General features: G+C 39.8%; 1 protein-coding gene across 2 annotated transcripts in view; it reads right to left on the bottom strand.

The window, feature by feature from the left end:
- The window catches only part of dnah5 (dynein, axonemal, heavy chain 5), a 245,639-nt gene that overhangs the window by 34,120 nt on the left and 185,190 nt on the right, over positions 1 to 26,329 (bottom strand). For both annotated transcript variants that reach the window (XM_052619029.1, XM_052619028.1), the window contains exons 66-68: positions 25,861 to 26,104; positions 25,072 to 25,186; positions 24,522 to 24,712 (exon numbers count right to left, since the gene is read on the bottom strand). In XM_052619029.1, coding sequence (XP_052474989.1) covers positions 24,522 to 24,712; positions 25,072 to 25,186; positions 25,861 to 26,104 — 550 coding nt within the window. The remainder of the gene's footprint in view (positions 1 to 24,521; positions 24,713 to 25,071; positions 25,187 to 25,860; positions 26,105 to 26,329) is intronic.

The following is a 26,329-nucleotide window of genomic DNA, read 5'->3' on the forward strand; positions in this document are numbered from 1 at the left end:
GTAAAAACACCGCCCCCCAAAAATTAACAGAAACTGTAGCGTAGTTACAATTGTAGTTACAATATGCAATTATGGTGTGTACTTACAAAAGTGTACTTACAAATGCAACTACACTACAGTAACTACAACTAAATCAAGCAGGTACTTAAAATGTAAGTACAATGTAAATACAGGTAAGTACATCATAAGTACATTGTATCAAATGCTTAATTTGCCATGTAAGTACATAGTTGTTAAGGCCACTTAATATAAAGTGGGACCATAATAATTGTTAGATTATTTCATGATCTCTGTCAGATATTACTTTGAGGTTGAAATCCCTCCTCCCTTCTTACTCGCTCCTTCCACAGATGTTTCCTGTTTTTCTTTTATATATGAAGTGTGTTTCCTGTTTTTCCTACATATGACGTATTTTGTCTATTCTTTATCTCCTGCCCTCCCTCTCTTTGGTCTATATTTTTCTCCCTCATCCCATCTGTGTTTTCTCTCTCTCTGCTCAGTGCTTATGTCTCTTTACCCAAATGTATATCCGCAAGCGCAGATGATACCTAAAGGTGAATCGGTGAAGATTGGTGGGGGGACCTTTTAGGCCCAGGTTGTTGAGTTTAGTTTGACCTTTGTATAAAGTTGAAAGGCTCAGTGCCAGTATTATTCCTTATATGTCCAGTAATTCCTGATCACACGTAACTTGTTGTTTTGGCTAATACTCAACACATATGTAATCCATATCTCACTGGATAAACTAAAGCAAAACCCCTTGCAATGCAACTATATAATGTGTGAATGTAATAAATGAAGAAGAAGTTTGTGAGCAGACTTGGCTTGATGTTCATTTACTCTCATGGGCCCATGCGAGGACTGAGAATGGTCAGACGCCATTGAAAGATAAAGACAAAGAAATGTGTTATTTTAACAATAATAATAATAGCTTCCTTAATATGCTATATCTTTTTTTTTTTTTTAAGTAAGGTTGTATACAATAATAGTATTAAAAGTTATATGCCAATTAGTTCCATTTACAAGAATTAACAATTTAGAAATGTAGTTAAGTTTAAAATAAAAAATAGATATTTATGTTAAATCACAGAACTCATGGCATGCAATTTTCTATCAACCTGTTGGTAATTTGATAGAGTTGGGGGTATCAGATAAATGTGCAAAAATGTAAACGTTTTTTGTTTAGTCTTGCCTTGTTTTGAATTTAGATCATTGAAATATTGACTTTACTAAGCTACTTTTGAATTTATAAAATATATTTTATTCTTATAATCATCTTGCCTAAACAAAGAGGTTTGTTCAAATAGATACCGTGCAAATATAATATCTTACTGTAATCTCAAGAAAAGCTCCCATAGGAATAGAATGAGACAAACTACAGTGCAGTGAAGAGGGAGAAAGTGGCTCTCACAAGAGTGCATTAAATAGCAGAATGGTATTAACTGGTTTGACATGCACTGCCAGCACAGGGAATCATTGGGCCAATGGACCACTTCTCTGACCACAAGTCAACCTGATCTCTCAGTAATTAAATTTCAGATCAAATGTTTTTATGAAGCAAAACCACATTAACCAGCATGATAATCACACAGTAGTTAATAAATCTGCAGACTCGCCAAGGACTTCCCATGAACAACATGTACAGATCACAAATTGCAAACTGTCTTGTTACTGTCTGTATGTATGAACTGGTTCTTGATTGATAATATGCGTTTACGTGCTAATGAGTTAACAAAGAAATTCTAGACCCAATACAAGTTAAGCTATATTGACAAAATCTTTGGCATGCTATTGATTATCACATATTAACTTCTATTAATTTCTCAGAAAAGCATGCAAGTTATTCCAAAGCAAAAACTGTTTGTTAAACAAGTTATAGAAGATTATTTTGTAAAAAAGAATTACTATTTGTGTGGTCAAATTCTCTAAATAGTCCTGGAGTGATGGAAATACGATTAAGATTTTTTTAATAGTAATAATTGTTGGTCTATTTAAATAATGTAGACGTATTCATCTATTGTATTTCCATACATATTATCCTTTCATGTATCATGTGAATGTTGCTATGTTTGCCAGATATACATGGTCACAACAGGAGCTAGATATCAGTGATCAAACATAGAACATTCTTTCCAAAAATGCAGCTATATGTATTTCTCAATTCATGCAAGTATGCACCACACAATATACTGCATTAGCCTTGTAAATCTTAATTTGTACTAGTTGTCATCGTCTACACACAATGATTCAAAATTGTTCACACTTGTTTCTAATGATGTGATCAAACCAACTGTATAAGGTGATGGAAGATGTAAACAATCTGAGAAGGAGAGGAGAAAGAGTACATGTAAGAGGAGTATGTGCACTGTTAAAAATCGCTGTAAAAAAACGGCCAAATTTCGACAGTAAAATACTGTTTTTCATTAAAACAGTGCATTCTGGGTAATATTCATCGTTTTCGAGAAGTAGCCTGCTGCTATATATCGTAAAATTAACAACGTTCAAAGTCGACATCAGCGTCTGTGTTTCAGATCACACCCTACACCCTCATTCACTATTCCCTACATGAGTTTACTAATATAGTCCACCTGACAGAGAGAATGAACACTAATGAGTGAATTCAGACACTGATCAACAGCTGCTGTTAATGAGTAGAATCACTGAAGAAAAAAAAAACATAACAAGACAAACACATGAAATACAACTGACTTCAGCCACAGCCTTAGATGAAATCAACTGAAGATTTAAACGATCAACAAACAGCTTCACCAACTTCACACATTACTAACCAGACTGACTTTATTTCTGTCAGATCAGAGAACAGAGATCAAAAGATCTTATTGAGAATTAAAGAGATTTAGATGATAATGTTACTGTTTCGTTTGACATAACCATTGTGGAGATCAGTGTTTGCTTTAGTTGGGCTCCTGACCATTGACTTTTGCACTTTACATTTTGTTTTATTGCTGTATTTGTATCTTTATGATGCATCTGTTACAGCAGTATTAATTTTGATAGTCAAGTGATTATGGTTGTTTCTAACAGGCATGATCTACTAGACTTAAAGTGTTGCTATAATAATCAAATATTAATTTGGTGTTGAAATATTTGAGTGAATGACACTTCAATTTTGTAAGATTGAAAAGTAGTGTGATAACCAGTATTTATGGATTTAACGACTAGTTTTAGTTAAAAAGTATTTCGGGCAGCAGTCCCCACAACACTCAAAGAGAGAAATCAACAATCAGCATATGAATCTCAACAATGGTGACAATCAAAAGGTTCATGATGCAATGCATGCTGGGTACCAGCACAGGATAAAACTCATCCATGATTCCCAGCATGCATTGCGGCATGAATAAATTATGCCCCTGAATTGTTCACTTATTTTCTTGAATTCTTATGTGCTTATAATTTTGCATTTGTTTTAAGTTTTAGTAGCATGTGTTGTGATGTTCAGAACTGATCTGTTCATTTATTTTGTGGATTGTCACCATTGTTGTGATTCATACGCTGATTCTTGATATTTCTGTCTAAATTTCAGCAAAGGTTTTTTTTTTATTTATTATGAGTGACATTTTCTTAACAGTCTTTCATAACTTATGGCTCAGCAGTGTTCCTTCTCATGCTGTAGTATCAATATTCAATAAAAGAAGAGATACAGGATTAGATCAGAAATAATAGTATTTGTTCTTGTCAATCTATAAACAACAATATCAGATTTTTTTTCTTCTGTGTACTTTTGTTTTGCTATAACAGGTTCCAAAGGCGCATTGTTACAGCATGAAAAAAAAAAAAAACCTTAGTTGTTGAAAAGTCATGTTCAAGAGCCCAACTAAAGTAAACACTGATCTCCATCATGGTAGTGAAAAAACACCTAAACCTATTTAACTCTCCATAAGTTCTTCTGTAGACATCTGACAGAAATAAAGTCAGTCTGGTTAGTATTGTGAATCTGGTGAAGCTGTTTTAGTAGTTGTTTAATCAGATCTTGAGAGATTTGATGTATTCTTTTATTCAGTTGATTTCATCTAAGGCTGTGGCTAAAGTCATTTGTAGTTCTTGTGTTTCTCTTTCCTTCAGTGATTCTGCAGGTGTTTATCACTAATGCTCAATCATCAATTAATCACCGAATTATCTCATTAACTTCACTGATTCAGTGTTACTCTAACACTCTGTAGTGTGCACACATTATAAGTGTTCATTTAAAACTGAGGATTTTCTTGTGGGGTTTAAAGGGTTAAAGATTTAAGATGAAGAAAAAACAGAATGAAACATAATTTAACAGTAATAAACTGTAATTAATTTACAGGAAACAAACTATAGAAAAACAGTTATTTACTGGCACCCCTGCTGCCAGTAAATAACTGTTTTTCTACTGTGTCTTGCCGTAAATTAATGGTTGCCAGCAAAAAAAAATGTTTTTCTACAGTTTTTTGCCGTCAAGTCAAGGAAAAACAGTAATATACTGTAAAATGTAAACGTCAGATTTACCAAATGAAAAAAAAGTTAATTTAACTAAAATATTTGTGAACATCCATAGAAAAAAAATTAGGCAAAGTCATATACTGATAATGAGAGTAAATACTGAACTTGACTGTATTAATGTGTGTTTGCACAAGAGAGATCTGTTAGTTGTGTAGTTTCGTTGTTCACCATTGTGCTGGAGAGTAGCCGGTGCTTCAGTCAATGATGAGCCACAAATTCTGATTTTCTGCTGCTTTATATAAAGGCAGTAAATGTGGAGTCGCTGATACAGTGACGATCTCTGCGTTAAGTACTTCAGCACATACATGTGTAATACAGCTGACAATGAGCTGCAGTGATTTGAGTAAAAGTCATGTATTTAGTTACTTTATTACTGCACATTAAGTGTAAGAAATATTCCTTCTCAGTGGACTCAAATGAAATAAGTTCATAGTACTAACATCGTAGGAATGCTAGTTTAAAAACTCGAACTGTTTGAAGCAGTGGGAGTGGAGTTAATTTCCATGGTAGAATTTACGGTAAAATACTGTTAAAAAATAAGAGTGGTAAATTAATGGTTAAGAGCTGTAAATTAACAGTACTTTACTGGCACCCCTGCTGCCAGAAAATTACTGTTATTTAACGGCAAAATTTTTTACAGTGTGGAGATAAAGAGTAAGGTTTAGAGAGTGTTATCAATGCTTTAACTGTAAAACTGTATTACAGTTTTTTTCTGAATGCTTAAGCGCTAATCGTGATTCTTGTAGCACAATTTCTAAAACTATTAATTCGTATAGCAAAACCACTTACTGACTTTGCAATACTAAAAGCACAAACACTGCTTTGCACTCAGTTTGCAATTTTGTAACACACACTTGGCGTAACTGTAGGCACAATTCACTGCACAAAATGCATTTTGCAGAACTTTAAAGACAACTCACTGCTTACACTCAATTACCAAATTTCCAACACACTCCTAGCAAAATTCTATACATGTATGGCTATCATTAACACTATTTTGCCAATTGTCTGGCACACTTTCACATGTGAAAACTGTTCTAGATAAATAGTTCACTTTGCAATCAGCCTAAGCACTATAAATGAGCCACATGTCTGTGTGGAGTACAATGGAAGGAGCAGTAAGAGTGAGAAGAGTGAGAATAAGAGGAGGCAGAGGGAGAGGACGTGGAGGTGAAGAAGTTGGAGGAAGAGGACGTGGAGGTGAAGAAGCGAGAGGGTTAGAGGAAGTTAGAGGAAGAGGACAAGGTGGAGCAAGAAGAGGACGAGGAGGCCGAGGGAGAGGACGTGGAGGTGAAGAAGTTGGAGGAAGAGGACGTAGAGGTGAAGAAGCGAGAGGGTTAGAGGAAGTTAGAGGAAGAGGACAAGGAGGAGCAAGAAGAGGACGAGGAGGGGAAAGAGGAAGGGTAAGAAGAGTAAGAAATAGAATAACTGATGACATTAGAGCTACAATAGCGGACCATGTCATCAACCATGGGATGACCCTGAGGGAAGCTGGCCAACGGGTTCAGCCTAATTTGAGCCGCTACACTGTGGCAAGCATCATTAGGACATTTTGAAATGAGAATCGGTAAGTACTTTGTAGCACTGCCATACTCTAATGAGAAACACAAAAGTGCCATGCAAGCAAAAATACTGAAATTGTTACTTTTCAGAATTGCTAGACGTCCAGATGTTGGGGGCAGAGGAAGAGTGTTCACTCCAGAGCAAGAGACCCATATAGTGAACATGGAGATTGCCAATAATGCAATAAGAATGCGCAAAATACAGCAGCGCATAATTGATAATGACACCATCTTTCAAAATATACACAGTGTAAGCATTTCTGCACTAAGTCGTGTACTTGCGTGCCACAGAATAAGAATGAAGCAAATTTACAGAGTTCCTTTCGAGAGAAACACAGAACGTGTACAGCAACTGCGATATGACTATGTGCAGGTAAGCTATAGTGTCATTGGTTTTGAATTTGGAAGTGCCTACTATAGTGCTGTGCATGGGCCTGATGTGTTGCATTTGTTTTGTCTTGTCCAGAGAGTGATGGAACTTGAAGCAGATGCCATGGGACATGAACTAATTTTTGTAGACGAGGCCGGTTTTAACCTCAGTAAAACCAGGAGACATGGCAGGAACATTACTGGACACCGTGTCATCACAATGTCCCAGGACAACATGGTGGTAACATAACCATGTGTGCAGCTATAAGCCAAAATGGTGTTGTTCACCATCATGCAACCATAGGCCCATACAACACTGCACACATTATTGCATTCCTGGACACCTTACATGGCATGCTCACTGTTCAGAGACTAGAGTATACCGGATATGTCATCATATGGGACAATGTTAGTTTCCATAGGGCTGCTTTGGTCCGCAACTGGTTTACAGGCCACCCATCCTTCATGGCACTCAACCTCCCTCCATACTCTCCATTCTTAAATCCCATCTTCTCTGCCTGGCGCTGGAAAGTGTACAACCGTCATCCTCATCAACAGGTAGCCATTTTACAGGCAATGGAGGAGGCATGTGGAGATATTGACCAGGCATCATGTCAGGCCTGGATACAGCATTCAAGGAGATATTTTCCCCGGTGCCTTGGACTGGAGGATATTGCATGCGATGTGGATGAAATTTTGTGGCCAGATCCAGAAAGACGACATGATGTAGGCTTTTTTTGTGTGAAATTACTATTTTGTGTTCTGACTTTGTCTTGGTTTTGATGAGTGTGAATAAACACCAATACTTGAAGTTTGGATCCTTGTATGTTTGCATGACACTATGACAAAAGTATGACCTCAAATTGACATCTGTACATAGAGAAAGCAAAAGCCAGATGTGTTTTGTATTCATACCATCAGTGTGTAGTTGGCACATTGTGTGCTTAATAGATGATGGCTTGTGTTTACTGTTTGATATGAAAACACAATTTTTACGAAGGTGTGAAGAGTTAATCTAGCTGTGTTCGCTTTTGCAAGAGAACTACAATGTTTTGATAATTGGGTGAAAGGTTTTCTTTGTGTATAGAGTTTTGCAAAAATAGCCAATAGTTACAAAAAATGTGCTTAAGCAATCAGAAAAAACTGTAAAATACCAGTCGGCGTGGAATACTCAGTGGAGGAAATGTAGTTTGGCTGTAGGAACGGTAGTGGGATATAGCTGCATAAAGTCGGCAGCAAGGATGAATAGTGTGGTGGTAATATTTTTGGAAACAGTTGAAAAAGTTGATTTGATTTTTGAACAGGGGGTAGTTATCAGATAAGAGTACTTTCAGGTTTTTCCACTTGTAAATCCTGTGAGGATGGTTTTTCTTTCTAATGTGCCTCCATTCATAAGCGATAAGATAATTGAGCTTGAACTACAAAGACATCGACAGACTGTCTTGGCAATTAAAAAGATACCAGTAGGGTGTAAGTCTCCTTTTTTGAAACATGTCATTTCTTTTTTGAAGGCAACATCATACGATTTTGAAAAATGAAATGGAGGAACTGAACATTGTGTTGAAGTTTAGGATTGAAGGGATTATGTTATTTTTGCTACAACTGAAATGATGAAATGCTTTAGATGTAATAAACAGGGGCACTTAGCTCGTTCATGTCCTGAGCAAACTGCTTCCTTGCGGAATGATGTACAGGATAGAGCGCAAACAAGTAGCACCAAAGATAAGAGGGCTGGTGTGTCAGCTAATGGGTCAGATTCGGAAAGTAAAGCACATTAATGTAATGAGGAGTGACAGTTGGAAATCTCAGAGAAAATGAGGAAAGTGTAGAAGGAAGACAAAGTGAGGTTAAAGACTAAATCTAAATCTAAAAGACTAAAGCTAAATCATTGCAAAGCAGGGAAGCCAAATTCACAAATAGAGTTAGATGAGGAAGGATTAATAATGAATGAGGTGATTAGCATGTTTAAAGTCCCAGTGGTAAAAAGGAAAGCTGATAAGAGTGAAAAGAGTTCAAAATCTAAATCTTCTGCTGATGAATTATCTGTTTTTAGTTATGGAGAGGCAGAAGTTGTGGAATCAATGGGACGTGAAGCAAGGAAAGAGACTGGATATAGTTTGGAAAGAGTAAAAAAATCTCTGAGTAGCACGAAAGGTAAAAGAAATGCGGTAGTTAATGACATTTTTCCTGATAGTGAGATCTCTATTGATTCAGCTAAATTCTTGATGAAGCAGAGAGGTGAGGGATGTTTATCCAATCAGGATATACACCGTCTAAAAAAGGTGCATGTAGAATAATTGGGTGATAGCGGAATAGAGTTTTTTTTTTCTACTTATTAATTTAAAAGTAACCACAATAAATTTAAATGGAGCAAGAGATATAAGGGAAAGAAACCAGTCTTTTTTTTTAAATGATGCAAATTAAAAATGTTGATATAGCATTTGCACAAGAGATGCATATGGATAATTTTAATGAAGTTGAATGGAAAAAAGAATGGAATGGAACTGTAGTTCTTAGTCATAAAACTAATACAAGTGCTGGTGTTGGAATTTTTTTTTTTTTTTTTTTTTGCAAAGAGTTTATGATGTAGAAGAGGTGGTGAAAGGAAGGCTTTTAAAGGTTATTGCAAAATATTATAAAATGTAATTTACTTCAATAAATGTTTATGCTCCTGTATTGGCAGCTGAAAGAATAGAATTTTTAGAGATTTTAACTAATGTATTGCAAGACCGTGATCCTGAACATTTTCTCATTTTAGCAGGGGATTTTAATTTCACAGTGAATGATATTGACAGAACTCATATGGAACCCCACACAGCTTCAGGAAAGTCATTGATACGTCTTATTGAATCAAATAATCTGGTAGATGTGTGAAGGGAGTTAAATGGTAATGTTAGAAAATATTCATAGATGCATGTAAAAGATAATTTAATATCTATGTCAAGATTAGATAGAATATATTGTTTTAGACACCAGTTACAAGTTATGAGACCATGTCGTATTAATCCTGTTACGTTTTCTGATCATTCAATGGTGACAGTTAGTATTTTTATAAATTTTCTAAAAAGAAAGAGTGCATATTGGATTTTTAATTGTGTTTCGTTGGAAGTTTCACATTTTAAAGAGTGTTTGGAGTAGAGCTGTAATCGGGACTTAAAAAGTTAGGCCCGACAGGACCCGAGCCCGACAGGTTTCGGCCCGAGCCCGACAAGTACATTTTGATTGACAGCTTTTTTAAAGCCCGAAACCATTTACAGCCCGACATTATTCAAATGTGCGCACGCACACAGCTCTTTTGCCTTTTGTCAACAATGAGTAATTTATTCATGTTTTAACATAATTTACTCATAACTAACGTAGACTAGACTTCTTGGAAGTTGGAATAAAGAAATAAAATAAGTCCTCTGTGACATCGTAACATCTCAGCATTCTAGACATAGGCTCATTTAACCTATAAATAGACCAACGCACCAATAAAAACGAGTCATTTAAAAAAAAAATTAAGATACATTTTAAATTAAGATGGGTATTTGGCAATAACGAAACTAAGATAAAGGCTCCGCCGGATTTGCTGTATTTAATAAAAGAATAATGCCAACATTAGCGTAAATACTCTGTGAATATTATGCATTTAAGACTCAATGAATATTTAGTTATCATTTGAAAAACCTTTACTCACAGAGATTAGGCTAGGACTACATGTTTTTGTGGAGGAAAATGATTGAATCCACTGTAGATGTCTTCAGCGCGTTCCTGCGCTCACTGATGGTGCGTCATTATTCACTCATTATTCTCATTATAGACATGGTCCAAACTTTTCCACACCTCAGAGTTTGCTTTAGTTTGCTTTAGTTGCTGGTGCAACCAAAACGTAATCACCAGAGGCAAGCCTCCGTTACACCTGCTCAGCATTCATTTTAGCATCTTTCTCGCGCTAATCGAAACACATCACATGACCGCTTGTTTACCTCGCAAACCGGAGTGCAAGCCCAAGCCCGGCCCGAGCCCGCGTAAGATGATAGAAATTAAGCCCGAACCCGACCGAACCCGTCGGATCCCGACGGGTCCCATCGGGTTCAGGCAAAGATCTTCAGCTCTAGTTTGGAGGGGTTTTTTTGTGTTAAAAAAATGGAGGGGTAAAAAGAATACGTTTTCAAGTATGTAACTATGGTGGGAAATTGGGAAAAAACAAATACAACAGTTGTTTAAACAATACCATTTCAATGTCACTAGGAGCATAGCCAAAAAGATAAAGGTGATTGGAAATTATATTATTGAATTTCAAGATTTGATTTAAGTGACAGGGAAAATTTAGTATTTTAATATGTTAAAAGAAATGTCTTGGAAAATCTGTTGGGAAAAAAAGCACGAGGGGCCTTTATTAGATCTTGTTTCCAGGATTTTTCTGAGATGGATGCTCCTTCAAAGTTTGTTTTTGGTTTAGAAAAGAAGAATGGCCAAAGTTGACCTATTTATTGCCTAAAAGATGCTAATGGACAGGAGCTAATTGAACCATTAGGAGAATTGTTGAGCTCTATTAGGAGTTATATAAAAGTTAATATGTGGAAGATAGACAATTGTATGATGATTTTCTGAGTGATTACTGTCACATGCAATTGATGTTGATGGTGTTGAAATTATGCAGCCAAGTGATGATATCTCAGATTATTATTTATTTTTGTGCAAGCTTCATATAACCAAAATTGTCAATTCTACCTCTTGTTACACAAAAGACTGATTTGTAAGTTATCTTTCTGATGTATCCAAATTCCTTAGCATATCCAAAACCTCAGAACAACTTTGATGATGTAACAAAAACTATGGACTCTCTCTTTTCTAACATTTAAAATACAGTTGCTCCTTTACGCTTAAGGAAGGTTTAGGAAAACAGTCTGACACCATGGTATAATGAGCACACTTGCACCCTAAAGATAACAGCCAGAAAAATGGAGCGTAGCTGAAGGAAAACAAAACTAGAGGTATTTCGTATTTCTTGGCAGGAAAGTAACCTATCCTAAAGAAAAAAACCATAAAAAATGCTAGATTCGATTACTTTTCTTCTCTTTTAGAAGAAAACAAACATAACCTCAGCTATTTATACAGATCGTGGTTGTATCTCTCTATTAGTGCTATTGGATCTTAGTGCTGCGTTTCACACTATTGACCACATTCTTTGCATAGACTTGAACACTTTGTTGGCATTAATGGAAGTGCTTTAGCATGGTTTAAATCTTACTTAAATGACGGCCATCAGTTCGTAGCAGTGAATGAAGATGTATCATATCGATCACAAGTGCAGTATGGAATACCTCAAGGCTCAGTACTAGGGCCGCTACTCTTCACGCTTTACATGTTACCCTTAGGAGATATCATCAGGAAACGTGTTAGTTTTCACTATTATGCTGATGATACTCAGCTCTATATTTCTTTGCGGCCCGGTGAAACACACCAATTAATGGAATGCATAGTCGATATAAAAAACTGGATGACGAGTAATTTAAATTCTTCGTCATCAGATAGGAACCTAGGTGTGCTATTTGATAGCAATCTTTCTTTACAAAAGCCACGTTTCTAGTATTTGTAAAACTGCATTTTTCCATCTCAAAAATATATCTAAATTACGGCCTATGCTCTCGATGTCAAATGCAGAAATGATAATCCATGCGTTTATGACCTCAAGGTTAGATTATAGTAATGCTTTATTAGGTGTTTGTTCTGCATGGTTAGTAAACAAACTACAGCTAGTCCAAAATGCAGCAGCAAGAGTTCTTACTAGAACCAGGAAGTATGACCTTATTAGCCCTGTCATGTCAACACTGCACTGGCTCCCTATCAAACATTGTATAGACTTTAAAATACTGCTTATTACTTATAAAGCCTTGAATGGTTTAGCACTTCAGTATTTGAATGAGCTCCTGTTACATTATAATCATCCACGTCCACTGCATTCTTAAAATTCAGCCAATTTGATAACACCTAGAAAATCAAAATCAACTGCGGGCGGCAGATCCTTTTCCTATTTGGCGCCTAAACTCTGGAATAACCTACCTAACATTGTTCGGGAGGCAGACACACTGTTGCAGACCCATCTCTTTAACCTGGCTTACACATAACACACTAATATGCTTCTAATATCCAAATCAGTTAAAGGATTTTTAGACTGCATTAAATAGGTAAACTGGAACCGGGAACACTTCCCATAACACCCGATGTACTTGCTACATCATTAGAAAAATGGCATCTACGCTAATATTAGTCTGTTTCTCTCTCATTCCGAGGTCACCGTAGCCACCAGATCCAGTCTGTATCCAGATCAGAGGGTCACTGCAGTCATCCGGATCCAGTACGTATCCAGACCAGATGGTGGATCTGCACCTAGAAAGGACCTCTACAGCCCTGAAAGACATCGGAGACCAGGACAACTAGAACCCCAGATACAGATCCCCTGTAAAGACCATGTCTCAGATGACCACCAGGACAAGACCACAGGAAACAGATGATTCTTCTTAACAATCCGACTTTGCTGCAGCCTGGAATTTAACTTCTGGTTTTGTCTGGTCAGAGAAGACCTGCCCCCCCCAACTGAGCCTGGTTACTCCCAAGGTTTGTTTCTCCATTCTGTCACCGATTCCTTGTCGCTGTCACATCTGGCTTGTTTAGTTGGGGCCACATAATTTACAGCGTTATCGTTGACTTGATTGCAAATGAATGCACATACACTATTTAAACTGAACAGAGATAACATCACTGAATTCAATGATGAACTGCCTTTATCTGTCATTTTGCATTATTGACACACTGTTTTCCAAATGGAACGTTGTTCAGTTACTTTGACGCAATGTATTTTGTTTAAAGCACTATATATATAGTGTAGGGGATCATATATATATATGTGTGTGTGCGTGTGTGTGTGTACAGTACAGACCAAAATTTGGACACACCTTCTCATTCAAAGAGTTTTCTTTATTTTCACTACTATGAAAATTGTAGATTCACACTGAAGGCATCAAAACTATGAATTAACACATGTGGAATTATATATGGAATTATTTATTGTATTTATTTACAACTGAAAATGTGTCATATTCTAGGTTCTTCAAAGTAGCCACCATTGGCTTCGATTGCTGCTTTGCACACTCTTTGCATTCTCTTGATGAGCTTCAAGAGGTAGTCACCTGAAATGGTCTACCAAAAGTCTTGAAGGAGTTCCCCGAGAGATGCTTAGCCCTTTTGCCTTCTGTCTGCGGTCCAGCTCACCCCTAAACCATCTCGACTGGGTTCAGGTCCGGTGACTATGGAGGCCAGGTCATCTGGCGCAGCACCCCATCACTCTCCTTCTTGGTCAAATAGCCCTTGATGCCTTCAGTGTGACTCTACAATTTTCATAGTCATGAAAATAAAGAAAACTTTTTGAATGAGAAGGTGTGTCCAAACTTTTGGTCTGTACTGTATATATATTATATAACAAAAAATAAAAAAATAATAATATTGTATACACTCCTTGTATACACATATATATAGTTCAAACATCTATAGCATCTTCAATATCAATACTATCTCCCAAATATCATAAAATTCTGAAGACTTCCCCTTTATTACATATGTAAGCTTTTCAAGGGCCGAACTGGATATCAAGTTTTTTTAGCCAAAGCCCAAGGGATGGATGGCCAACACTCTTCCAGCAAAGGGCAATCGAATGGCTTGCCTGTAGGAAACACAGATCTACCAGTTCCTCTTCAGGAACTCGAGCTGCGTCGAAACGCTTTGGGGAACGCGTTTAGCGTGAGCGACTCTGAATATGATATCTAATCTGTCTTATAGAAGAGTGTGACATCACGCGCGTTTCAGATTGTGTGTTCATCATGAGTGATAATACACGGTCTGTGCGTGGTCTGCCTGGAATTGAGGCACGCTGTTTCGGCTCTTGAGGGAGCCGACTGCCTGCACTGGTACAAGCCAGTGTGGACGCTTCGATCCCGGAGGACTCTCTCGAGGGGGAGCCTTCTCCAGCGTTCCTCGCGGTGTCGGTCCTGCTTTGCCGAGGCGGAGCGGCGCCTGCACTTGCTGGGTTTGCAGATAAGATCTGCAGGAGGGTAGGGAGACGGGCGCGTCCCTATCTCCTACCTCACCCGCCAGATCTGCCCGATCTCCGGGTGCGGAAGCCCGAGTGCTGCGGTCCTTCCGCCCCGAGTGACGGCTGTGACGCACCGCCTATTTTTCTCTGAGGAGATTGAAACGGAGGGCGTCGATGAGCTCGCAGTTGCACAAACATAAGCTGCATAAACATCAGTTGCACAGACAAACAGTTACACAAGCATCAGTTTCACACACATATTATGCCTAACTGTATAACGAGCAGCATTAATGAGGAGCGCAGCTCACGCAGTCAGCTCTCTAAATAAAAATAAAAATAAGGGGGCTGACTGTGCTTCTCGCATATCTAAGGACGAGGCGAAGACGGCTCTGCCTATCTCCACCCGTATTCCCTAGATTTAGAGTTCATCTCAAGGTTCGGAAGCACGCGAAGCGGTTCCTTCCCCCTCTGTGAACTCGCAGTTGCAGCTTCTTATCTCCGAGGAGATTTATATTGTTTGTGTGACTAAGCGGCTCGCGTGTTGCCGAGGCAACGCGTGTACTACATCATTTTCAGTTTTGATGTAAATCTTACCAAATCCAGACCGTCTTTACTCGTCTGATTGGTTAACTGCATTAATTCTGAGGAATTAAATTCAGTATTGTAACACAAATGAGTCGAACCAGACAAATTAAACAGTCTATCAAAGCTGTATGCATTGAAACACGAGAGCCGAACTCCTCAGGAAGTCATAAATCAGTTCTAGTGCCACAAGAACCAAGCAAGATAACCAACCAATCAACTTGTTCACACAACAGCTTTCAACATTAACACCAATAGAACAATTATTGACAATTTTAATTCGAAGAAGAGATTGTCAAATTTATTGTTCTTAATTGAAATGCAACACTGGACATCACATGAAAACCCATGAGAGTACTGCACAAGTCCCATTAACCCCCCCCCCCCCCCTCCCCCCCACCTAGCAGAACCAGACTGAAATTCCTAAGGGGGAAGGGCTTTAAACCTCATTAAAGACAACATTTGAGGTGTGGCCAACAAGGAACGTTAAATACTTTGGACATCGTAAAATCTTTGCTTTTAGTCCCTAGCTGCTGCTATTAGCCATGTCCGCTTTTAGTCGGCTTTTAGTTCTAGCATTGCTTGTGCTATCAGTCATGCCTGGCTTTTAGTCTGCTTTTAGTCTCTAGCTATGCTGCTGCTATTAGCCATGTCTGTTTCTAGTCTCTAGCTATGCTTCTGCTAGCTTGTAGCTTCTAGCCATGCTGGTTAGTCATCATTGTTCTTTGAGCGCGGTTCTGCATGCTTCAGCCTGCACGCCTACTACTTAGCCACGACGAGAAGGAACACAACCTAGTCTCGTCAAACTTTATTTCTTTTCTTTTCCGTTTGAGAGTTTCGTGTTCTGAGTTAAGTTTTGTAACGTCGACCTCATCTGCGCGTTTCAACTTCAACCAGCGCACACGACTCTGCACTTTCAGCCAACGCCCAACAACCACGGGCTTCCCAAGACGTCACTTCAGCGACTGAACTTCCAGCCAATCAACGACCTCGGGATAGCCCTTTCTCCAAGACTCCTTTTTCACAGGAGACGCAAGTAACTTTACCTCCAGACTCTGACATTTGTGCTGGTGTATCTAATATAACTTTAACCCCATTGAGGAACTCAATGCGAGCTTAATTAAGTGATTGATGGTTGTTCATGTCTATGCAATTTAACGTATTGCTGTGAACTTGGGATTCCATATTTCCATTCTCTTAAACTCATCTTTTCCTAACTTTCGATCTTCCTGCAACTTGTGTGAATGTGTGAGTGCGTGCGTTTATGTGTTAGATTAGTTTATATGTCTTAGATTTATCTAATAAAGCCTTATTCATATTGAAAAGAGAAGTATCTTGTGTTTTGTGCTTACAAGTTAATGTCTTAAACTGCCGATCTTGTTACTGTGCTAATTGATAGTGTTTTCACTATAGTTTGGATATTAGTATCCAGCGCAGATTTGATGTTAAACGGCTCGTTCAGTGAATCGCAGTGATCAGCCGTGAAACAGTGATTCTGTTCAAATTCCCTTTAAATTATTAAATGATTCCCTTTGAGCTAAATTGACCTGTTTCCCTTACAGCGCAGCGGTCACCAGCGAGCATCATTCTCAGTATTTTCCACCCGTGCGCGTAGCCAGGCTGAGACGCTCGCTGCACCTGCGGGGGCCTATTACACCAGAGGTCAGTCTCGAGAGACTGATTCCCTTAGTAGATTATTTAGCAGCGTGAAAACTACTGCCAAATGTAACTCAATGGGTCCTCTACACAGTAGAAAAAGCTACCGTATTCAGTTCGGCTCTGTACCGCCAATATTCAAAGGGGTCATTCCGACGATGGTCGGCCACGGGCAGGGTCTGGTTATGGAACAGGAAGTGAAACCCTATTAGAGAAGGAGGCCATCGAGGTGGTCCCTTCTCAAGACAGGGAGTCCAGGTCTACAGCTGCTATTTCACAGTTCCAAAGAAGGATGGGGGTTGCGTCCGATTATAGACTCGAGGGTCTTAAATCGTTCAGTTATGAGATTGAACTTCAAAATGCTCACGATCAAGCATGTTGTAGATCAGATCAGGTCCGAGGACTGGTCTGTCACAATATATCTCAAAGATACATACTTCCACATTTCCATCCTTCCACAACACAGGAAGTTTCTGAGGTTCGCTTTCAGGGGCGAAGCCTACCAATATCGAGTACTTCCCTTCGGCCTTGCACTCTCACCCCGCATGTTCACAAGATGTGTAGACGCGGCTCTGGTCCCCCTGCACATGCAGGGCATCCCCATTCTCAACCACATTGACGACTGGTTGATTTTAGCTCAGTCAAGAGCAGGTTGCAGCTCGGCATCTAGGTGACGTTCTTACACATATGGGGGAGCTGGGTTTGAGACTGAACGCCTAGAAGAGTGTGCTTTCTCCGGTTCAGAGAACCACCTATCTAGGCGCAGTATGGGATTAGACCGCGATGCAGGCATGATTGTCCCCTGCTCGTATCGAGTCGATCCGCATCTCAGTCGAGAGAGTCAAAGAAGGCCAGTCACTCACTGTCAAACAATATCAGAGATTGTTGGGTCTGATGGCAGCTGCGTCCAACGTGATACCTCTTGGCCTGCTGTACATGAGACCCCTACAGTGGGGGCTCAAGACCAAGGGATTTTCCCAGAGGGGCAATCTACTTCGCACTATCAAGGTCACGCGGCGCTGCCTCTGTGCCTTAGACATGTGGAAGAAACCTTGGTTCTTGAAACAGGGCCCGGTGCTGGGAGCTCCTTGTCGCCGTGTAACACTAGCGATGGACGCATCCCTCACCAGCTGGGGTGCAGTCATGAGTGGCCACCCTGCCCGTGGTCTGTGGAGCGATCACCATCTAACATGGCATATCAATTGTCTAGAAATGCTAGCAGTTTATCGTGCACTGAAGCACTTCCTCCCAGACCTAAGGGGTCACCATGTGTTGGTGCGCACCGACAACACATCTGTGGTCTCTTATATCAACCACCAGGGAGGTCTGCGTTCGCGCCCTTTGTACAAGCTGGCACACCAGATCCTGGTGTGGTCCCAGAGCAAACTCCTCTCATTAAGAGCAGTATATATTCCTGGGAAACAAAGTATGGGAGCAGACATACTGTCGAGGCAGGGGCTGAGGCCCGGGGAATGGAGACTTCACCCAGAAGTAGTGAAGCAGATATGGAGAGTATTTGGCAGGGCTCAAGTAGACCTATTTGCATCTCAAGAGACGTCACAATGCCCCCTTTGGTTCTCTCTAGTTCATCCAGCTCCTCTGGGATTGGACGCCATGGTACAGACTTGGCCGAGGCTTTGTCTGTACACATTTCCCCCTATCGCTCTGCTCCCAGGAGTTCTGGCGAGAGTACGCCGGGACGGGGTCCGTCTGTTGTTAGTAGTCCCTTTCTGGCCGGGCCGAGTATGGTTCTCAGATCTAGTCTCGCTCCTCGACGGCTCTCAGTGGGAGATACCGATCAGGACGGACCTACTCTCGCAGGCACAGGGTACGATAATTCACCCTCGCCCGGAGTTGTGGAAGCTGTGGATGTGGCCCCTGAGGGGGCAAAACTGTTAGCAGCCAGTCTCTCAACCGAGGTTGTTGAGACCCTTCTGCAATCCAGAGCTCCCTCAATGAGGAAACTGTACGCCCTGAGGTGGAAACTCTTCACCTCACCTCTCTGCAGGGTTGACCCACTCCTCGTTGAAGGTCTACGTGGTGGCTATTACGCCCTTCTCGATGGCCAGTCTCTGGGAAGACACCCCCTAGTTACACGTTTCCTCCACGGTGCGCTGAGGCTGAGACCTCCAGTACGGTCCTGTGTTCCCCCCTGGGACTTGGGTGTGGTGTTAGAGGCTCTTTACAAATCTCCATTCAACTGATTCAAGATATCTCAGATAGACATCTGACTCTTAAAACCACCTTTCTGTTGGCCATTACCTCTCTGAGGAGAGTAGGAGATTTACGGGCCCTCTCAGTGGCCCCTACCTATCCTGATTTTGCACCTGGCATGACCAAAGTGTTCATATACCCTTGAGCGGGATATGTTCCCAAGGTGCCCTCTATCACACCACAACCTGTAGTGCTGCAGGCCTTCTGTCCTCCTCCCTTTCGGGAGCCCGACCAAGAGAAGCTAAATTGTGTGTGTCCAGCTCGAGCGCTGGATGCATACGCCCAACAGAGCTGCCCTGTGGAGAAAAATGGACCAATTGCTTGCATGCTGCGGTCCCCCTAAGAGGGGTTTCCCTGCTTCTAAGCAGACTATTAGTCGTTGGATAGTTGAGACTATCAACGCCACTCTGAGTCCTCTGGTCGTCCCCCGCTGTCGGGAGCCAAGGCTCACTCTACATGGGGTATGACAGCCTCCAGGCCTTTCTAGCAGGTGCGTCCATGCTGGACATCTGCAATGCTACGGGTTTCCACGCCTTCTACTTTTGAAATATTCTATGGCTTAGACATGCCAGTCACTCCAGGCACTTCATTCCCCTCGTCCTAAGCTGTGCTCTTCGGATACACACTAGGCAGGGGTTTGGTAGTCTGGCAGCGTTGGTACTCGTTCCCCAAAGAGTTTCGACGCAGCTTGAGTTCCTGAAGAGGAACGTCTCTAGGTTATGTATGTAACCCTAGTTCCTTGAGGGAACGAGACGCTGCGTCTCGAGGCCATACCCCCGGCACCCCTGCCGGCACTTGCTGGTACTCGAAGCTGAAGCCAGCTGTGCGGCTCGTGCTGTGCCTTTATAGCTTCCTGGTCGCTTACGTCACCTCGCCCGTGATGTCACACTCTTCTATAAGACAGATTAGATATCATATTCAGAGTCGCTCACGCTAAACGCGTTCCCCAAAGCGTTTCGACGCAGCGTCTCGTTCCCTCGAGGAGCTAGGGTTACATACGTAACCTAGAGACGTTTTCTTTCTTTGATAGGCAGAGAGCAACTATCCACATACATACCCAATACACATATTAAGAGAGGAGAGGAGGTAAATTGAGATACATACTCAATCACCTTACTCCAAAACATTTGCATCTCCTCACATTCCAACACACAATGACAAAATGTACCCTGAAACTTATTACACTTAAAATCAGGAATACTAGGGTTAAATTTATTTAGTCTCACAGGATAAATGTTCTCATTATTCAATTATATTGTAAGAGTCTCAATCGAGTGTTTATAGTTTGGGTTTGCGCTTTCAAACATATTGTACCCCACTCATCCAATGAAATGTCTTTATTTAAATCTTGCATCCATGCTTGCCTTTTGTTTTCAGTACTTTCTTTATGATTCTGTGCCAGTATATTGTATAACTGGGTAATTCGCCCTTTACTGAAACAGTCATGTGTGGAAAGAGTTTCCAATGTGGATAACGAAAGGGAATTTTTCAATTAAAAAAAAAACAATTAATAAAAATGTTTGGGTATATCGAACTTCAACACCAGATTTTCAAATGATATTCATATATTATCTTCATATAAATCCATCAATCTAACAATACCCTTATTTAACCATATTAAACGTGGTATTCAGCGCCTCTGCAACGCCTAGGAACGTTTAAGTACACACGCTAAGCTTGTGCACACTTTCTAAAATCCACGTAAGTGGTAAGTGTGCACGCAAGTCTCTGCTCACTTTCTGAAATCCTGTACAGTACGGGTTACGCGCTCCGCTCATTCCCTTTCTTGAGAAGATTAGACCTTGGTTCCTTGGGCTCCATTCAGCCAGTGTGTATTTATTTATACACTTCAAGCATCGCTTCCCTCAGAATAAGGGGCTATTTGTGGTGAGAAAAGTGGTGAGCCGTGTTGGGATCCACAACTTAATTTAAATGGTGGTGAGACATGGTAGTTAATAAGTACCTCTGCAGCAGAATCAGCTAATAGAATTTCCATCCATCTATGAAAATTGTCACCCAAACCAAATCGCGCAAGAACCTCCATCAAATATGGCCATTCAAGTCTGTTGAATGCCTTTCCAGCATCGAGCGACAGGATGGCCGTATCAGGGGTGTCATCCCCAGCGTGTATCAGATTGAGCACCCTTCTAACATGGTGGAACACTTGACGGTTTTTAACAAAGCCATTCTGGTCCGAATGTACCAACAAAGGAAGGACCTTATCAAGTCTCATTGCCAAAGCTTTAGCTATAATTTTTGCATCTGTATTTAAAAGTGATATTGGCCTATTGAGCCAGATTCTTCTGGAGCCTTCCCAGGCCTCAAGATGAGAGTGATTAGAACACTCCTCAGCGAGGGAGGGAGACATCCCTGTTGAAAGCGTTTACATACATATCTAGTAAGGGACCTATTAATTTATCTTTAAATTCTTCACAAATATCAATTGGGAGCCCATCTGGACGCGCCGCTTTACCGCCCTTCATTTTAAGAATAGCAATAGAAACTTCTTCTAGCTCCAGCATCTTATCTAGTCCAAGGTTGACCTCTACAGAAATAGAGGGAATATCTATCCCATCCAAAAAATAATTTTGAGTGGGAAGTGCTTATAGGAAATTCAGTTTGGTATAGAGATTTATAAAATGATACATTTTATAGCATTAATCTCAGCATTAATATATATATATAATTAATAATATATAATATATAATTAATATATATATAATTAATCTAATGTGATCTCTTCCCTCCCATTCCTAATTTGATTAATAGCTCTTTCTGAAATTAATTTCTTAAGTTGCCAGTCCAGTAGGCCTAGTTTACTGGGTTTCTCACCCTGATCATAAAAAGTCTGTTTTAATCTTAATATACTACTGTCAGCTTTTCGTGTGGCAAGTTCCTCGTATTCAGCTTTTAAGGCTATTAATTTTTGCTTACTTTGTACGGATTTATCTATGTTTATTATTTTCTCTAAATCTCTAATTTCAATATCTAATTAAAGCAACTTTTGTTTATCTTTATTACATTTGGAACTAGTATAACTAATCATTTGGCCCCTAATAAATGCCTCAAAGGCTTCCCATCTAATGGCTGCCGAAGTTTGATCTGTATTTATTGTAAAATACAGGTCTATCTGCTCACCAACAAATTTGAGGAATTCAGAGTTCTGCAGCCATCTAGGCTGAAAGCGCCATCTAGGGGGACCTTTATTTGTTGGAGATTCTATATAAAGTAATGAGACGGGAGAATGATCAGACAGAACCACACTATCATATATACAACTTTCAATATCAGGTAGAAAAGAAACTGAAATTAAGAAATAATCTATACAAGAGGAGGTTTTAGATAAAGAAGATAAACACGAGTAATTCCCTTTTTAAAGTATTCATTACAACCCCCCCTCTCCCTTTTATAAAAGTGAGAACAACCTACCCAGCTGAAGAGAACAAAAAAATGTAGACTCAAAGTCTGACAAGAGACACTTTAGGTTTTCTCCACTTCACCTGCACTTTGTATTCCTTGTATAAACTTTTCTGCATCACCCAGGTCCTCAAATTCATGGGTCTGCCCATCAATTTTCAGGCGAAGCTTGCTGGGTAGACAATTCCATAATTGACGTTCAGGGATCTCAGCCGTTGTTTAACCCTGTCAAGCGTTGTCTTTGACGATGAAGTTCCGCAGACAAATCTCCATACATGATCTCGCCTTTAATCCTGGCAGTTCGCATCACTGACTTTTTCTTGAATGTTCAAGAACTTCACTATCAGCACTCTTAGAATAGATGATTGACCTTGTTGTGAATGACCCGGTAATCTGTGTGCTCTATCGATGACGTGCGGAGAAGGAGAAGGAAAGGAGAAGGACGCCGGGCAAAACAACTCAGGATTTTCCACTTTTTTGGGAAGATTAACCAGTCTTAGGTTCTATCTCCAAGAGCGGTTTTCAAGGTCATCTAGCTTGTGTGAAAGAAAGGCCAGACGCTTAACAACCTCCTCCATCTTGCCTTTCTCCGTATTAACTGTATCTTCCACGTTTGAGAATGCCATAAATTTTTGTAGCAAAGTCACTTCTAGACGGCATTTGATTCTTAGCTTACCTTAGAGAGTTAGTGAGATGAATTAAACTTGTATAAACAAAAAGACAGATAATGTCAAGGATTTTAGCGAATAATGCCAGGAGCTCACAAAAAAAGAAAAGGTGAACGCCTGTGACATGAGTCCTGTTACATGCCAACAGTGAAGCATCCAAAGACCATCCATGTGTGGGGTTGCTTTTCAACCAAGGGAGTGGGCTCTCTCATAATTCTGCCCAAAAACACTGCCACGAATAAAGAATATTATCAAAACATCCTTCAAGAGCAACTTCTTCCAACAATCCATGAGCAATTTGGTGATGATCCGTGCATTTTCCAACATGATGGAGCACCATGTCACAAAACAAGAGTGATAAAGAAGTTGCTGTAAGATCATTACATTGGTATTTTGGATCCATAGCAAAGAATTTTCCTGGATCTTAATCCCATAGAGGATCTGTGTTCAGTCCTCAAAAGGTGAGTGGACAAGCAGAAGCTCACAAATTGTGATTTAACCTCCGAGAACTAATAAGGAAAGAATGGATCGCCAACAGTCAGGATTTGGACCAGAAGCTAATATCCAGCATGCCAAAGCAAACTGCAAAGGTTATGTAGAACAGGGGTCAACACTGCAAATACTGTCTCATTATATTCTTTGGCCGATAAATCTCTAAAATGTATGATATGTTTTTCATTATACCATAGACACATGGAAAAATAATATACAAATACTGTAGCAGCAAACTATATGCAAAACACAAACTTTATGTCACTGACAAAACTTTTGCCCATGACTGTAACCTGCCTAAACTTATGTTTCAATCAGGACCACTACCGTCAAGTGTATTTTATAACAATTATATTGCATACAGTTAGTGTTGGCAGTATGGTTATGTTCTAGGCAACGCTCCACACGCCTGTCCATGCAGCCATGCTTGGACATAGCGGGGAGAGCAGCAAGACAACCCCCCCTGGGGTACAGAACAGAACCATTATAAGCATAATTACAATTTTCAATTACATGAGTTGTAAACAAAATGTGATAGAGACTGCTTCCAATGAAGAGACTGTAAAGAAAGAACAAAGTTAGATCGAATTACAAATTCAGTTGGTGGAGTTGGGGTTGGAAGAGGGAGTTAATTGCAAGCAGCGATTCGATGGAAGAGACGCTGAAGAATGGGAATTTAAATAGGCCGCAGGTGATAGGTGTGTCAAGACTGGATTGGTACACGTCAGGAACAGCTGACTGTCAGCTGATGCAAGCATGACTAACGTGACCTGACTGAACTAACGCAATGCTCAATATTTGACATGTACTGTAAAATTCAACAGTATGTCACGAATTTGTACATAACTGTTGTCCAAGGATATTTGTAGACTGATTACTCTCTTACTGAAGCTCTTTAGAAAACTGAGAAATTGGAGGAGGAGAAAGATTTTTGACCTGCCAGAAAAACAGAGAAAAAAAAAATAGTGAGAGTCGACTCGTGGGAGCCGGAAAATTTCTGACCTTTAATGAGGGTCAGAAACTCCTCGTGTTTGACCCTGTTGCTCTGCATGTCGATCTTGAGAGTGAGCAGCAGGGTGAATAGGAATTTGTGTTCTTCATACAAACCCCGAGCTGCATACTTGTGCACCTCGAAAGTCATGTACTCGATGATGTTGGCGATCCGCTTGCCTGTAATTGGACTCTTTGAGGACCTACTCCCCAAGAGAAAGACACATGGTTAAAAAGTTTGTATAAATATCTTATGATATCAGTGTTATTTGAATTTACATGTTATCATTGCCAAGCCAACATTTCATGGTGAGGTCAATGTAAGCACACTATGGGTTTGAGGTATGGGCCCCAAATGGGTTTGTTCACCATGTCTATTTTACTATTCTAATTTATCCCGTTCTGAATTAGCCCATACGAATCTCATACAAAATCTGACTAGGACTCATACCTCAAAGTCTACATTTCAGACCATGAAATGGGTGGTAAAGAAAACAGTTTAGTCTCATGCTATTTTAAGAAACAAATCTAAATGAGGTATGAAATCATAAATTAGTTTTACTTGGCCAAGGACAAGTCGAACAAGCCTAGGAATTGGCGCAAAGAGGTCTGATACATCACGTTCACCATGCTCATCTCCGTGATCAGAAAGTACAAAATGCTTCCTCTTGTGGCAACTACACACAGAAAAAAAGGTGTCAACAAAGGCCAACAGATATGTAGTGTGTAGATGTGTCTGTTGCCTGGATCACTATTTCGCACAATATGGCATTGATTGTTGTGGTTTTTGGATATTTTAATAAAGTCTTACATATTGTGCCTTTAATGTCAAATAATAATATTAATAATTTTAATTTAGGTTTGTTTCTGTCTTTTGTGACCAGTTAGAATGAGACATTTGTAAGGTTGCTGTCATGATAAAAAGTTGTAAAAGTTTTCAATTGCCTTTTCCGATTGTGCCAGAATGTGCACACATTTCTGAAGGATAAATTTCACTGCATACCTTAATATGAGACTGACAAGTGTGTCTCAAGTGTGACATAAAAAAAAAAAAAAAAAAAATTTTTTAAATAAAATATTCTGTTTACCACATAGTCTGCTTTATTTTTTAATTGTTTGTGCAATCATTAAATTATTTAGGTTACAATAAGCATATGGAAACAAAGCCTAAACACCACTTTTTATTTCTTTGATTTGCCCACTATATAGTGTTTTATGATTTACTGGCATACTAAAAATGTACAGTTAGATAAGACTAATGTAGAGTTTTTGTATGAAGCAAATTTCTCAATGTATCCTTGAAAAACTACAACTAAAATCACTAAAAGACAGACAAACTCTAAGCCCCCACCTGGTCTGTATTCCTCGCGGGCAGCATTGATCTGGATCTCAGTCTCAGCAGCGATCTGGAGTTTCTGTGTGACCTCTTCTGAAGTGCGTTTCGTGTTTCCTAGCACTGTGATGAGGCTCTCGTCATCCACCAGTGAACCCTGCGTGCTAGTCAGCCTAAAAAGTAAATTATCCTCCAGTTCCTTCATTTTACGTTTATTGGCTGTGACATCCTCCAGCAGGTCAGTCCGCTCCTTCTCCAGTTCCTGACAATCCAGAAATATCACACAGTCATTTCTCACCACACAAACTTTATAATTTTGCTATTAATTGTCATACACATCATTGTGATTAACAATTTATTTGCCTGTATGTCACTTGCAGTGTAAACTTAACACATAAACACAATAAAAAGTCATTTAATGCCACTTCTCAGGGACAAAATGACATGAACAAATTTTATAAAATAATATTGACTTCTAAAATGTTCT

The sequence above is a fragment of the Carassius gibelio genome, chromosome A16 (assembly GCF_023724105.1).
Source record: "Carassius gibelio isolate Cgi1373 ecotype wild population from Czech Republic chromosome A16, carGib1.2-hapl.c, whole genome shotgun sequence".
NCBI lineage: Eukaryota > Metazoa > Chordata > Actinopteri > Cypriniformes > Cyprinidae > Carassius > Carassius gibelio.